This window comes from Mustela putorius, unplaced genomic scaffold, assembly GCF_011764305.1.
Source record: "Mustela putorius furo isolate JIRA1106 unplaced genomic scaffold, ASM1176430v1.1 tig00000224_pilon_pilon_pilon, whole genome shotgun sequence".
NCBI lineage: Eukaryota > Metazoa > Chordata > Mammalia > Carnivora > Mustelidae > Mustela > Mustela putorius.
This window is the reverse complement of record NW_025421321.1, coordinates 17,945,310-17,960,787: the sequence shown is the minus strand read 5'-3', so window position 1 is coordinate 17,960,787 and position 15,478 is coordinate 17,945,310. Positions and strand designations below refer to the sequence as shown.

At 53.8% G+C, this 15,478-nt stretch overlaps 1 protein-coding gene across 1 annotated transcript in view; it reads left to right on the top strand.

Annotated features, from left to right (window-relative positions):
* Positions 1-357: 357 nt before the first annotated feature.
* The window catches only part of KCNK12 (potassium two pore domain channel subfamily K member 12), a 52,939-nt gene continuing 37,818 nt past the window's right edge, over positions 358-15,478 (top strand). Inside the window, exon 1 of the mRNA XM_004752866.3 lies at positions 358-2,108. Coding sequence (XP_004752923.1) covers positions 1,718-2,108 — 391 coding nt within the window. The 5' untranslated portion in view covers positions 358-1,717. The remainder of the gene's footprint in view (positions 2,109-15,478) is intronic.

Sequence of the window (15,478 nt, the reverse complement as noted above, 5' to 3'; positions counted from 1 at the left end):
CCTTCCCGACTCTTGTGCGGATAAGCTCCCACCTCCCAAGGTAGCGCGGAGCACCAGCTGTTTGCGGTCGCTGCGGGACTAGGGGGCGACGATTCCCCGCCCCCGCCGCTCTCAACCACACACCCTTTCCTCCGCCCCCCACGCCGGCCTCGGGGGGAGCCCGCTAGCGAGCTTCCCCTGCACCTCTTCTACCAACCCTGCTCAACCAGGTTCCTATCCAGGCTCCCCCACCCCGGGCTGGAGAAGTCAGGGAGCTAGGGTGGCGAAAGAAGACCCAGGAGCAGGGTGGGTCTGGACGCTTCTTCCTCCGGTGACACCTCGTTCCCCTACTCGCAATTGACTCCTCCCCTCTTTCTGTTCCGCAGCGTCCTCGCCCTGTCAACACGCTGCTCAGCGACTGTACCTGCCGCCGACTGGGGGGAAGGGCATAGAGGAAGGAGAAAAGGAAACAGGGTTTGGGGAGCACCGCGCAGCACGGTGACGGGCCTCGCCCCGCGCTGCAGGCCCCCGCAGCCCTAGCGCTGCCCGCCCCCGAGCTGCAGCACCGATGCGCTGTCCGCGGTGCTGACGCCGGCCGCCAGCTGGGTTGGGAGGGGAGGAGACGCCCTCATTCCTAGGTCGCCCGGAGCCGAGTGACCCCATCCCCATTCCTTCCCATACGGGATCATTTCTCCAAAGGAACCATCAGAAACCTAGCGCTGCGGAAGGATCCAGGAAGAAGCGAGCAAGAGGGAACTTAAACTTCGGACTGCAGCCCGAGAACCAGGTGTTGGAAGATTCGCGTCGTGTGGCCCCCAACCCCTAAGACCGCAAGGCACCTTCAAGTTGAGCAAAGTTTGGCGGCAGCTTGGAGATAAGAAAGGGATTCCGGAGCCGAAGCTCAGGGACGGGCCGGACGGGGTTCCCTGGCAGGGTGGCAGCCAGCACCGCAGTCCGGACACCTGCTTCCGTGCCCCGCATTTAGTGCCTCCAGAACGGCCGGGAGGCGTCGCAGCAGCCCAACTCCCCACCCCTTTCTTCCCATCCTTATCTCCCCCCCTCCCCACGCCGCCCAACACCCCGCCCCGGGCGCCGGTGACTCCGCCTCTCCGTGCCGGGCGGCTCTCCGGCTGGAGCTGGAAAGGGAGCGCTTCCCGGGACTCGGCTCTGTTCTGAGGCTGCGAAGCCGACGCCGCCAGCTCAGGCTCGGGGGTGGGAGCGGACTGCCAGCGCAGCCTGCGCCTGCGAGCCGCAGAGAGGGGGAAAGCCTCATGGGACGCCCCCGGGGGCTTTCTTCGTGCCCTGCTGCAGCGTCCCAGTCTTAAGACTCCCGGGCTCCCCTGCCCGCCCCGCCCGCAGCCCGCGGCCTGTCTGGAGAGGAGTATGAGGCCCAGGGCCCCGCGGACGCCGGCCATAGGGCGGCAGGGGCCTAGCTTCAGACCCCTGCACCCGAGGGTCGCGGGTGAGGAGCCGCGGGAGCCGACGAGGCGTCGGGGCGCGGAGAGGAGCGTCCCAGCCCGGGCGCTCGAAGGGCCTCGGGACCCGTGTGCGGCCTGAGCGCCAAGGAGGCAGAGGCGGAGGCGAGGCGCCCCGCCGTCCGGGCTCTGGGGGAGGCGGCAAGGGGCTCCGCGGCGGCCCCCGACCCCTGGCCACCATCCTCACGCTTCTGCTCCCGCGGGGGGGATGTCGCGGCCCGGGCCCCGAGAGCCGCCCCGGCCCCGGGGCTGAGCTCCGGACCATGTCCTCCCGCAGCCCCCGGCCCCCGCCCCGCCGCTGCCGCCGCCGCCTGCCGCGCCCCTCCTGCTGCTGCTGCTGCTGCCGCCGCTCGCACCTCAACGAGGACACGGGTCGCTTCGTGCTGCTGGCGGCGCTCATCGGCCTCTACCTGGTGGCAGGCGCCACTGTCTTCTCCGCGCTCGAGAGCCCGGGCGAGGCGGAGGCGCGGGCGCGCTGGGGCGCCACGCTGCGCAACTTCAGCGCAGCGCACGGCGTGGCCGAGCCGGAGCTGCGCGCCTTCCTCCGGCACTACGAGGCCGCGCTGGCCGCCGGCGTCCGAGCCGACGCGCTGCGCCCGCGCTGGGACTTCCCCGGCGCCTTCTACTTCGTGGGCACCGTGGTATCGACCATAGGTGAGCGGCGCGCCCCGCGCGCGTCTTTTCCTCTCCGTGCCTTATACCTGCCGCCCTTTCCACGGCTCCGAGGCTGGTCCGCGTCTCTCGGCTCCCCCACTTACCTTCTATCAACCCACCTGCTTTCGTCTTGCCCTCACCTCTCCGCCCGTCCCCCTCCTCCTGACCCTTCTCTTTCTTAACCGGCTGTCCGCGCGGGAAGTGCCCGGAGAGGCCAGTCTCTGGTCCTCACCCAGAGGTGACTCGCAGGCAGTGTGCCTAATGGGGAGCACCCTCACCCAGGCGCTGGGCTGACCCGCGGCCGCCCGCGCGCTCCAGCACTTACCAGCTCGATGACTTAACCTCTCTGTGCGCCTCAGTTTTCTCTTCTAAAGAGAACAAGCGTCAGGGCCTGCTGTTTCGTTCCGTTTCTCGCGCCCCCTGGGTCTGTTTCCTCATCCAGGTGATTTGAGAAGCCCTTTTACCTCCACTCACAGCGTTTTTCTTTCTTTCTCCTTCCTTTCTTTCGCCACGCGTTTTCCTTCAGTATCCTCCAGCCCTTTACCCTGGGGAGGGCGACCACCTTCCTTGATCTCCTTCCCACCCGCTTCTCCTACGGTTTACACCTCACCTCCTCCAAAGAAAAGCCGGTCTGACTTGGGGGGGCCAGGACTTCAGCGCTCTCATTCTGCTCCCCGCCGTCCCCTTCTCCTTCCACCCTCTTCACGGCTTCTCCAATTTCTTGACCTCTCCTGTTACCCTGCCATCTTTTCCAACCAATAGTGGCACAAGGGGGTAGCTGGGTGGGGTGGGGGAGGGGGCTGGTTTCTCTATACTTTTTATTATCCCTTTTCCTTATTTTTGGTACAAGCAGCTCACGGTTTCACAACCATACACAACATGCTGTGTAAGTACTCTTTTAGTAAGTCCCCCCACTTCTCCCACTTTTACCCTTTCTCTGAACCTCTCCCGAAGAGAATCTGGAACCACTGATTGCTCCCCACTCCACCCCTTCCAAGTCTGTCTTCTTCTGTCATCCACTTTCCCTGCCCTCCCTTTCCCTGGACCCTGGGTGTCATGTGAACAGACCTCCTCCCCAGCTACTACAGAGTGCAGAATAAACACAGGATTTCCACTTTGGTGAGATTTTGTGTGTCCCATCTGCTCCTGCTTTGAGTCTCAGGGTGGAAGAAGGCATTGGGCTGGCCATATCACTAGTCACCCCAAGGCAACATCTCCTGGTGGTAGTTTTGGAGGAGGGGGCTGGATCCACTGGGCTGAGAAGTGGGGGATTGTATGGACACAACTTCTGAGGGTAGGTTCTGGGCTAGTTTGGTATGCCAGCTCAGAGACAGGCACAGACTAACTGGCCAGTGTAAGCCATCGCAGATGGCTGCTGGGAGACAGAGAAAGACTTCATGCATGTGCAGGATATGAGCAGCTAGAGATGTGTCTCTGAGTGTATATGTATAGTCTACGAAAGGGCTTCCTTTCCTTCAATGATTTTTCGTGTGTCATGCTTGATCTGATTATTTTAAGTAGAAAAGGCAAATATGGCCCAAGCCCAAAGCACACACAAATTGGATAAAAATACACTTTAAAAGCTATATCATGTTGTTATGGTGATTGAAGATATAAAATGACCCCCTGGAAAAAAATCCCCTTTTAAGAGCTGCATCAAGTTGCTATAGCAACTAGAGTTTTTTTTTTTTTTTTAGTGCTTTAAAAGTACTAAGGATGCTTAGTCCTAGAGGATGACATCATGCATTCATAGCTCATTATGGATTTGTGTTCTTCCTCTTGTAAACACACCCTTTTGCTTTCCTGCACCTAGAGGCACACCTGTGCACATAATGGGCGGTGACAGCATTTCTCTCCCATTTGCATGCTCTGGCTTTAGCTTCCTAATGAAACTCACAGGCTAAAGGGAAGGGTGTTAGCAGTGTCCTCTTCCCCTACAGGCAGTGAGTCCACGAGAATCAGGCCCCATGCCAATGACCTGTGGTCTCAGCGCCTCTCGGATGGCACTCTCATCAATTTCTTCATTCACTGCCCAGCCACAGCTCCTAAAGCTCCTCTCAGTCTTTGCACAAAATCAAGTCTGTGTGTTAGCAAATTGTTCCAAGCCCCAGTCTTTAATGTACTGGCAGGATTGGCTGTTCTTTAGTCAAGCAGAAAGGAGCTATGTTCTCTTTCTAGATTTGTGTTTTCAGATGTAGGCAAGCAGTGTAGGAGGGCTACACTCAAGCATGTGGCTGTGTTACGAATGACCCAGCACACTGTTTCCAAAATCTGCTGCAGGGAGACATGTAGCTCTCAGGGGAGCTGCACTCAGGGACCAGAACTAGGCTGTGGACGGCTTAGCATCGAACTAGACCTCTGCAGGGATGCCAGGACAGCCAAGTGAGCAGCAGCATCGCTGTCAGTTATCCACCTTCTCTAGTGGTCTGAGCCGGTGGTTCAACTCAGTCACTTCTGTCCGTTAGATAAGTTCTGCTGAATCCCGAAGTAGCACAGTTGTCACTTCACCCTTCTCTTGCAAAATATACTTTGATGAGATTTAACTAAAGACGGATATACGTCAGTTTCTCTTCTGCTTACATAGTTTCTTTCCCTTAAATGCTCTGAGTCTTCAGAGACAATTATTGTTAGTGTTGGTGCTTTTATGGATTTAGCAGCTCAGGGAGCCAAAGCTCAGTCCAAAAGGATTGTATGCCTGTCACCTTATCCGGTGAGAAATTCGCATGCACTTTATCTGATCATTGAAGATCATGGTGTATATGGTCCATGCTGCAGTGTGGACATTTCTTTTTTGTGTTTGTATGGACCCTGCTAAATGATGCATCTAGATTTTAGATTTTTTTTTTTAAAAACCTTCTTTTGTTTATTCTATAAATATGATATATTGTGTATGTCAGACCTGGTGCTAGCTTTTGAAAAGTTAAAGCTTATCCTATGAGACACAGGTTAAAGTATATTCCAACAAGAGATGGATCACACTGTTTATGGGTGGCATATCCTGGCTATTTTCACTAAAGAGGACTAGAACAAGGAGGAGACCTTCAGTCCAATACCATGTGGTGCAGAGTGTTAAGGAACTTGTTTCAGGTCACAGTTAATTATATGTTCAGCTGGGTGCAGAATCCATGTTATGCAGTGTTCAGTCTACCAAATTCATGCATATAATTGGTGGGCAAATCCTTGTTTGAGACTGAAGTATTTAATAATGGGTGTGGGTGTGTGTGGGTCTGACAGCAGGGCAGGGCTGAGCAGGAGGTCTTGTCTGTTGGTCAGGCCAACAACTGATTAAGTCCAGAGAAAGCATGAAGGATCAAACATATCTTAGAAGTCAGACAGACTAGAACCATCTGGCAGGTCTAAACTGAGAAGGCAAGCGAGTGCTAGCGAGGCAAAGGTGCTAGCGAGTAGGAGACATTGTGATGTTTATCAGAATGGTATAAGATAGAAACCACTTACTTTCTGCCTTTTGTTGCCCCGGGGTTGGGGTGTGTGTGTGTGTGTGTATGCACATGTGTGCGTGTGTTTATGCATGCATGCACACATGTAGGGAAGGGGAAGAAGGGGCAGGAATGGGCCTTCAGCTAGAGGGAGACATAGAAGAAAAGTTCAGGTGTTACCATGTGTATTTAGGGTTAGATGGAACATCAGGATAACATAAACTCTTTGTATGGACATTTAGCTGGAACAGGGTCCCATACCCAAAGCTAGGCATAGACACATGTGTGTCCACATGGAACAGATCCAGGAATCACTGCCTATGATTGTTCAGCAGTAAAAAAAAAAAAAAAAAAAAAAAAAAAAAAAACCACTCTGCGGTCTAAATCATTCATCTTGATGGCTCACACTGAAATGAAATCCTGGGTCATTATTATTTCTTTCATTTATGCTATGTGACATGTTCCTAAGGGGTTGAAATCAAGTTTGCTTTAATGTGAGTGCATTTGTTTATCTGGTCCTCCATTTAACAAAATCCGAGATGAGCAGAACTCATCATAGATGCGTGTGTGCCCCTGGGCACATCGTTACCTACATCTCCTGTGATTACATGAACTCCCACAGATAGAGATGGTGGCCTGTGTTCTTTTAACCCCAAACAATATTCTTGGAGGCAGTGTTCTTGCTCAGAGATGGCCAAGTATTAATCCATCATTTCACAGCCTAAAAGATGTTTTACTGGTTTACTTTGAAAAGATTCAGAGGAAACTCTCCACTGGGGTTTTAATTATGCAAGGGCTGTCAGATTTACACATGGGGAAGAACATATTTAAAAGTCTTTCTCAAATGGCAGCCTGATCTAAACAGAAATATTTTTGCTTCCTTTTATTAGGTTTTCTGGCAGCGTATTTAAGCTATAAAGTCAAAACCACGCTGCTGTAGACGGGATGGTGTAGGTATGAGAAGTGTCACTTTGGCACTGCATAATTTCGCCTGCTACTTTCAGAATTAGGCACACCTAATTATTCAGCCGTGAGATTAGTAACAAGTCCTAACTTTTTTCCTCCGTTTTAACATGGATTTTTAAAGCGGCTTTTGCTTCAAAGGAAACTAAGACATTATAAGACTGAAATGTCACTACCACATTGACATTTGGTTTTTTCCTGACATGTCTGTAATCCAGCCGGAGGTGGCTGTGAGATCCCGGGAGCTGAGGAACATTCCCAGGAAGAAGAGGAGCACCTCTCCTCCCATATTGCCCTTACCGACCACTTCTTATTGAAAGACGATGCTGTGACAACTTTGAAGGACGTTTAGGGAAGAGCTTCAGGATTAGATGGGAGGTGCTAGATGGAGAGCAGGAAAGGCATTCTCAGCCTCGCCCCAGCCCCCAGCCCTGGCCCCAGCATGTGGGAGACAATCATGATTTCTTTAGTGAACTACACAACGAATCACTCATGATACAGCTGCCATTCTCTGTCACACCTTTTGTAGGGAAAAGAAAAAATTCTGGTCTGTGTGGAGCCAGTTCCCATTCGTGAGTGTTTTATCCTCAGTGTTGTTTCCATGCTTCCACGTTGCCTTCCCATGCTAATTTTAGTGGGTGCATAATATTCCATCTGGTTGATGTTCTATAATTTACTACCCCTATTGCTGGGAAGCTGGGTAGTTCCCTGTTTAGGGCTATTTTGAGTAATGCCACAGCAATCTTCTTTATGCAGATGGCCTTTTCTTTCTGTAATATCTCCTTAGGTTGAATTCCCAGGGGTGAAATTGCTGAGTCAGTAGACACTGCTGTCTTCCTGGTTTCGGTGGCCAGCCCCTTCAGAGTGAGGGATTCTCTGGTCTCCCCCAAGCTGAGCCTCTACATGGCCTAGCAGAGACTGGACAGTTTTCCAGCTGATTATTCCACGGAAACAGGCCACTTTGTTTTCCCCATGATTGCATTCAGTCCCAGAGGCTGAGCCACCCCTTGAACAAGGCTGTGGCTTTCACACTGTCAGTCTCCACTGATTTCATGAGAGGTGCTTCCTTTGGGAAGTTTTGGGTAAGTGAAGAAGGGCAGGAACAAAGAACAGATGGGAGTAGCTGCCAGGCCATTAAAGACTGAGAGAGAGGTCCAGTACCTGGACCCTCTTCCCTCCTGTCCCCTGCACTCCTGCACCAAGCCAGCTGAGGGGGAGCATCCTTCGCCTTAGCCCTGCCTGGGCGCCAGCCTGGAATGGTCCAGAATTGTGCCACATGGATCAAAGATCTACCTCCTAGGGGATTCCAGCTGGACGGTACTATAAAAGTCCTCCAGAACTTCTCACAAGCATTTAGACCATCTTGCCAAAAAAAGCCAAAAGCATCCCATTATAGAAAACAGACAGTAGCAAATCTCCTCTGATTAGAGGCAGGGGCTGGAGGCCTGCCCAGCAGGCCTACCCTCAGATGCTATGCTCTCCCCCGCAGATTCTCCAAGGAGCCCTAGAGCTCCTCTAAGACCCACCTGAAGAGGGCTAATTTAGCCTTGTTCCTCATTTCACATAATGTTCAGAGAGGGAGAGAGGCTACACAGCAAGTCAGAGGAGCATTACACCAAGGAGAAAGGGGAAGAGCATGTAGAGAGGACAGTAGGACACTAGAGGAACAGCAAATAACTCGGGTGCCTTGGAGGCATCCTCCAGGGAAAAGCTCCCGCTCCATCTGAAGGTGGTCTGTGTTTGAAGATGGATTCGGTGCCCCCAGCCCTGCCAGCTACAGTGGAACTCTCCTTGCCCTTACGTGGCTGCCTCAGATTCAGAGGAACCGAGAGACAGAGCAAAAGGCCACTGCGTTCCTGCGGTTACTCCCACAGGGAGTAACTGGAGTCTGTCCCAGTCTTCTGCCTAGCTCCGCTGACTTCCCCAGGACCCAGGGCAGGGGTAGGGGCTGCCAGCCAGCAACCAGGTTGAGGGGGGGGGTGCGGGGGGCATGCTGGGCTGTCTCTACCTCTCACTGCACTCAGGGACAGTGACGGGATTTCTCTGTAGGGAAGAGTGGGGAGGCGGAGGGTCTTGAGGCTGTGGGGACATAGGACCTTCCATGGAACTGGGAAGAACCTTTCATAGTGCACAGGAAGGGGCAGGGAGAGAGCACAGAAAGAACCAAAGCTCCTTGGCCCTCAGCCCTGTGCAAGCTCTTGGCCACCACCCCTGCTGCCAGTCTCCGCCCCAGGAAATTCTATCCTGAACCCGCCATTCGCAGGCCAGCCTCCAGGCCTTAGGTTTTCCTCACGGGAGTCTAGGCCTCGTCCGCTAGCCATCAGCAGCAATGCTCTGGACCCTGAGTTGTATTTCTTCCCTGGGCTTGGTAACCCCCAGCTCAGTGTTAAGCTCTCACCTGGGCAGCAGGTCAGTGGTGACTGGTATACCTGAGCCCAAGAAAGACCAAGCTCAGGGGGACCTGCTCTGTCGCTTCCCCCAGATCCCAGAGGACTCACCCCCACGTGAGCCTGGGATGGAGCTTCCAGAATTTTCTAATTGCAGCTTGTACTGTGTCTGGATGCAATGTTGTTGTACTCACAGTAACAGCGCAGACCAGAAAAGTAGAGCAGCACAAAGCAGGGCTTCTCAAACTAGAAAGTGCATGTGGATCCCTGAGCTCTTGTCAAAATGCAGGTTTCTGGCCCATAAGTCTGGGGAACACTGAGACTCTGCATTCCTAACAAGCTCCTAGGGATACCCCCATCATTGGTCTCCAGGCCACACCTGTACTAGCCTGGTGGAGAGGAGCAGTGATGAATCAGGGGACCGCAGCTGAGACCCACTATTGCCCCTCACTGACTGCGTGGCTTAAGGCAGGACTCATCACCACCCGGCGCCTCAGTTTCTCCATTCCTAAAAGGAACGAGTACCCAGAGTCCCTGGTGTCCTTTCCAGCTCTGATGTCCCCATGTCTTGGAAGGTGATCTGCTCCCACTGTCCCAAGGCAGTGTAGTTGAGACTGAACACACCGGCTCTGCAGCCCACCCGGAGCCCCAGTCCCCGTTCTGCCACCTACTAGCCCTGCGCTCCTGGTGAGTGCGTGTACTTCCCCGCACCTGGGTCTCCTCTGGGAAGTGAGGATAGTGATGGTTCCTGCCCTGTAGGGTGCTATTGTAAGGACTGAACGAGCTAGGCCATGTGCACTGAGTGCCTGGCCGGGGTGGGGGGGCGGGGCATCAGCTGCCCAGAGCTAGGCAGGCCCCTTTGGCAAGCCCCACGTTGCCTCACTGTGCACGAGGGAAACTGAGGCACTACTCATCCCCCTCAGCTCAGCCACATCTACCACCCTGTGCACAGCCCTCTGGGCCTCAGCCACCCCTGTAGCGGGGCCTCTGCTGCCCTCTCATTGGTCACTGTCTCTGGGGCGTGTGGTTGTCCTGCACTGTTGCATAACTGGCTTGGGAGGGTGCTTTTTAAAATGCATTTTCTTTCGTTCCTCAACTAGAATGTCTTAATAATGCTTCACGTGTGTGCGCTCTTTCATCTTTTAAAAAAAAATCAAATGAATGACTGAGTGGTGGTTAGACCAGTTTCCCCTGGCACATCTCTGTTCCCCCCTCCCAGAACAGAGGCCTGGCGAGCCCACCCCCTGCCCACCCTCACGGGCTGGGCCCTCCTGGCAGGTCCCAGGCTTCGGGGCAGGACGTGGAGCTGGGACAGGCAGAGCCCAGCGCCAGCTGAAGTCAGGCTCAGCCTCACTTCTCTGAGGTGGGCCTGGTGCTAGGACTGTGGGTGGAGGCCTTTGGAGGATGGTGCTGCAGCGAACGGCCCCACTGTGAGCCAGAGCCAGCGTGGTGCCCCAGGTCATTAGGCCCCCATGGCACCGACATTCTTTCTCCAGGGGACTACCTCAGCTCCCCTGACAGGCAGAGAAAGCATTCCCAGTCAGACTCCTAGGGTAGGACAGGGGAGGCTGCAGAGCCTGCCAGCATCTCCCCGCTTCAGACTGTACCCTGCCAGCAACTGGGGCCTTTACTGTGGGGAGCAAGAGGACAGCTGAAGCCTCATTGATGGTTCCCCCTCATAAATATGCCATGCTTGCCGCTTTACTGTGCTATCAGCCATGTTTATTGACAACACCAAAGAGGATGCTATTATCCCATTTCACAGACAAAGATATAGGCTCAGAGAGGTCAAGTGACTTGCCTGGGGTCACACAAGTGAGTCATTGGCAGCATAGAGCATTCAGGACCCTGACCACCCAGCATCCTCTCTGCCTGAGCCCTGCATTACCAAGGATGGGGAAGGATCAGAGCCCATTCTGGGGTCTGCTGGGTGGGGGGGGTGGAGGAAGAGAATAAGAGGAGTATCAGCAAGGGTTCAAGCACAATTTAGGGACTCAGATTTGGCAATGCTGTGCTCCCTGCAGCCCCAGTGGCTACACTGAACCAAGGGCTGCTAGCTTTCCATCCTTTACAACCTACTGCTCTCTGTGAGGGAGGCTGCCAGGCAGATGAAAGAAGGCAGACAAGCACAGTGCTTTGTGCAGAGCTCACCAGAACTCTGGGAGTCTGTGCGGAACTCAGTGCCAAGCTCCTGCCCAGAGAGGGAACCCCAGGATCTCAGGGCCCTCAGCCTTGCACTTGGGCTAGCAGCAGTGGACACAGAGAGGCAGGAACACAAAACCAAATAACCAGAAGGTCCACACACCAGCCAGCAAAGTCTGGGGACTGGGCCAGCTCCGTTTCTGAGGGCCAGCTGCCTTATGGAAGACTCTGCTCAAGGTCATGTCCTGGAGGCAAACCTTCCCAGATGTTTCAGGAGCACATGAAACCAAGCACCTGCCAACGTACCACCCCCCACCCTGCCTCTAGCCGCTCTTAACTTCTGGCCACCCCTCCCCAACCCCACTCCACCCCAACCCTTCCCATCACCCCACCCACAAATAACAGGCACTGTAAGCCTCTAGGCCAATGGCTTGTGGTGATCTTTCCACCCGAGATGTTCTCCCCTTTTTTTCCATCTTCTACCAGGGAACTTGGTCCTCAAGGCCCAGCGTAAAAGGGGCCACTAGCCTGAGACCTTCCGTGAAGTCCCTCTGCCCCTGGACTTGTGGTAACTCTTTGTCTCTATGCCAGTGTCCCTGGAAATAATGCAAGCCATGTCAGAAGCTGCCCCAGGACCCAGCATGTAGTAGGTGTCAGAAATTACTCTCCCTTCCTCTTCTTCTAGGCTAGGAGCTCTGTCTTAGTGGGGTTTGTCACTGCTGTAGTTAATAATGGCTGTGCACCAAACAGCTACTATAAAGGGGCACTGTGTCTGGAGATAGATGGAGATAATTAAAGCAAAGAGATAGTTTCTGTAAATCATGGAGCAGAATGCTTGGCACAAAATAGGTGATTAATCAACGTATGTTGAATGGATGGAATGAATAAATGAGTGTGAGTAACTGAAAACCTTGGACTGCTAGACATAGTAATAAAAATTTTTTTTTTTTAAATGCAAAAAGCTGGGCCCAGGCTGGGCTCCAGGAATCTCCCTGCGCCTCCCTCTCCCTCTGCCCTGGAGCTGGAGGGGCAGGCTGGGCTCCAGCCCCTCTGCTGGGCCACTGGCTTAACGATCTCTCATCGGCTGGTAGAGGTGCAGCGGGCAGCCAGCTCCTGCTGGCGGGGCTTCCCCTCGCTGGCGGTATTGCCTCCATGGCTCTGTTGAGTCCTTTCCTACCCTGCCTGGGGCCCTGCAAGATCTTTGGCGGGAAACACCACCAGCCGATTCTGAGCCTCAGCCCGTCACCCCAGCAGTGGTAGCAGGAGTTCAGTCCTGAACAATGAAGCCAGGCTTCTGGTCCCAGCTCTCCCACCGACTGATTCCCTGTCTGGCCTGCCCTTGGCCACAGGCCCTGGTCCCTAGCCGAAGAAGGCCCTGCTGAATTGTTTCCCTCAGCCCAGCAGTGCTACCTTCCCCACTTGCCCAGGGCACATCCCTTGGGAACCACATGTTGGTTCACAAATTGGACAGAAGTTCTCCCAGTAACTAAGCCCACTGCACAAACTGGGGAAAAACCACTCCCACCCACACAATCCAGCGCCATCACAATGCCTCCCAAAAATACTTGGGGAGGCTTTTATTGGAATTGGGTGTCCCAGCTTTCTGGAAAGTTACAGTTGAGATAAACACAAACCCCAAACCACACTCCGTGTAACTTCTTCCTAATCCTTTCCAAATGGCCACGATCTCATTCCCTGCTGCCAAGTGTTCTGAATTCCGAGCTCCTCATACCGGGGCCTGCCAGAAATGCTGCAGAGACAGCCCGGGCCCAGAGGGAAAGGAACACACAAAACTCTGCCCACACTGAGCTTGTTGGCATTTCTGAGGAGAGCAGAGTGCACTTTGGAGACCATGCAGGTTTTGATGGCTGGCTTCTATTTTTAAACGGAGGGTAGGGAAGGGAAGGAAAGGTGAGATGGCAGGTGAGCCAGTGCTAGGGAAGGTCTGAAGGCCCCAGGCAGGAGGCAGGAAAGAGGACCCTTTCTTTGGAAGCAGAACTGCAGGGCCCTACCCTGCTAGCCCCCATGGGAAGTGGGGTGGGGTGGGGGAAGCTGTGTCTTCTGATCTCTGCCATGCCCCCGGGTGGCTGGCACAGGGCTTGGCACATGGGAGGGGCTCCAGGAATATCTGTGGGCTGAATGGCTGTTTCCAAGATTCTCAAGTTTACCTAGGCACCCATTTATGAAAAAGTAAAATGTGAAAATCTGACGACGATTCACCTTGTCCAAGAAAGCTTCAGTTTGCAGAGGGAGTCATCCCAGGGCTTCTGGAAGTAGAGCCAAGCACCTTGGTGCGCGGAGTGAACTGCACTGTGCAACCAGTGTGTCCAGGCCCCACAGCCCTATGCAGTCCCCTGTGCTGCCATCACCATCACCACCTATGCACAAGCCCCAAACCCCTGAGACAGCACAGTCCGTAATGGCAGGAGACTGTGGTCACATTAGTGAGTACACTACACGGTCTGGTGGGCATCTGAGAAGCAGGAATGCCCAGGAACTAGTGGCTAGTGTGCCCTTGCACCCACGGGGTGGCACTCTGGACAGCACACCTACTGTGCAGAAGGGGCCATACCAAGCTCCCCAGCTCGTGCTGCTCAGTGGAGCAGTGCCTATTATTGCAGAATGAAGAAATCTGCATTGCCAGCCAATGCCTTGCAGTGTGACACAAGGGGACAGGGAGAAGGCTGAGAGCCCTGGTCTGGGGTTTGAATTTCAGCTTGGTCTTTCCCTAGCCAGTTGCTGGGACATGTCTCTTCCTTGATCACTGAGGAAGCCTTGCACACTGCCTTCCCCTGCTTCCTGCCCCCGTCTGCCGAGGGTGACCCATCAAAGACCCAAGGCTCCTGTCCCTCAACCATCTCATCTCGTCAACCACTATGTTCTTCTCAGGCCCGCTCTGCAGGTATGCAGCTCTCCCGCTGTCCTTGCTATGACCCTGCCCTACCTTCAGAGTGTTTGACTCCAAACATCCCTGCCCCTGACCACCATCTCCCGTCTTGCCCGCTCTCCTCCTCTCTTGCCTCCCAAACAGTGATCCCGGGACCTCAGGACCTACGGTGTCCTGCTCTTATGTTTCTGTCATCTTGTTTGGGACCTCGCTTCTTTTGTAATCCAGCCTAGATTTACCCCCTCTGCAGGGACCCTTAACTTCCTTGCCCTACTCTGTGTGTGCTGGGCCCTTACCCCTGCTCTGCCACCATCAAAGCATCAGATTTCCACCTGTTCCCCTCCCGCACCCAAGCAGCTGATTGTGGCAGAAGAAAACAATGCAAACATGCTGGCTGATCCAACTTTACCTTAGTGATCCCTGGGTACCAGCTGGGAACTCTAACTGGCAGGCCATCCTACCACCTTCCTACCATGTCAGTTCACCCCTTCTCCCTGCCCCTCCAACCTCCAGCCTCCCATACCCCTCGCTCGGCTCACACTTCACGGAGAAAATGAAAGTAATCAGAGAGGGACTCTCTTATCCTCACACCCCTAAATCTACTCACTATATGCAGTGGCTATCCCTGTTATGACAGCAGATGAATTGTCCACCCATCACCTTTAACTTGCTCAAAGATTCCATTCCTGCCATTACCCACTCCCATGCATTATCAGAGTGTCCTCAATGAGTATGAAACATGCTGTATTGGGGCATCTGGGTGGTTCAGTGGGTTAAAGCCTCTGCCTTCGGCTCGGGTCATGATTCCAGGGTCCTGGGATTGAGCCCCGCTTTGGGCTCTCTGCTTAGCGGGGAGCCTGCTTCCCCCTTCTCTCTGCCTGCCTCTCTGCCTGCTTGTAATCTCTGTCTGTCAAATAAATAAATAAAATCTTTTAAAAAAAAAACAACAAACATGCTGTATTTTCTCCCTTCTCAATAGACCCCTCCCTTGACCCCTGCATCATCCTCCGGCTACCTCCTCCTTTCTCTGCTCCCATGTACAGGAAAACTTCTCAGAAGGGTAGTCAATATCTCCCTTCTCCCCTCCCTTATCTTCCGGATCCACATCAATCAAGAGGTCACGCCACCTCTCCGGAGTCTGAACTTGCAAGTTTCCCAGCAGCCTCCTGCAAATTTGATGATGACTTCCCCGTTCTCCTCTTAGCATCTCAGCATCTCCATCTCAGCATCTCCATCTCAGCAATATTAGACATGGCTGACCACTCCTCCTTCTTGAAATCCTCTATTCTCTTGGCTTCTGGGACAACATGCTCTCCTTTATCCTCCCTGACTGCCTTCTTCAGTTTCCTTCCTTGGGTCCCTTCCTCTGTGTGGCCTTTCAGTGTTGGAGAGCCCGAAAGTCGGTCCTCAGGCCCTTCTCTCTGCCCTCTCTTCAGACAGTCTCATTTCACCTGTGGGGGAGCAAAAGTCTTTTTCTTCTACCCTCTTATACTCAGTTTCTGGGGCCTGCAAATTAAACTGATAAAGGCCAGATTTGCAGGACAAAGGTATTAT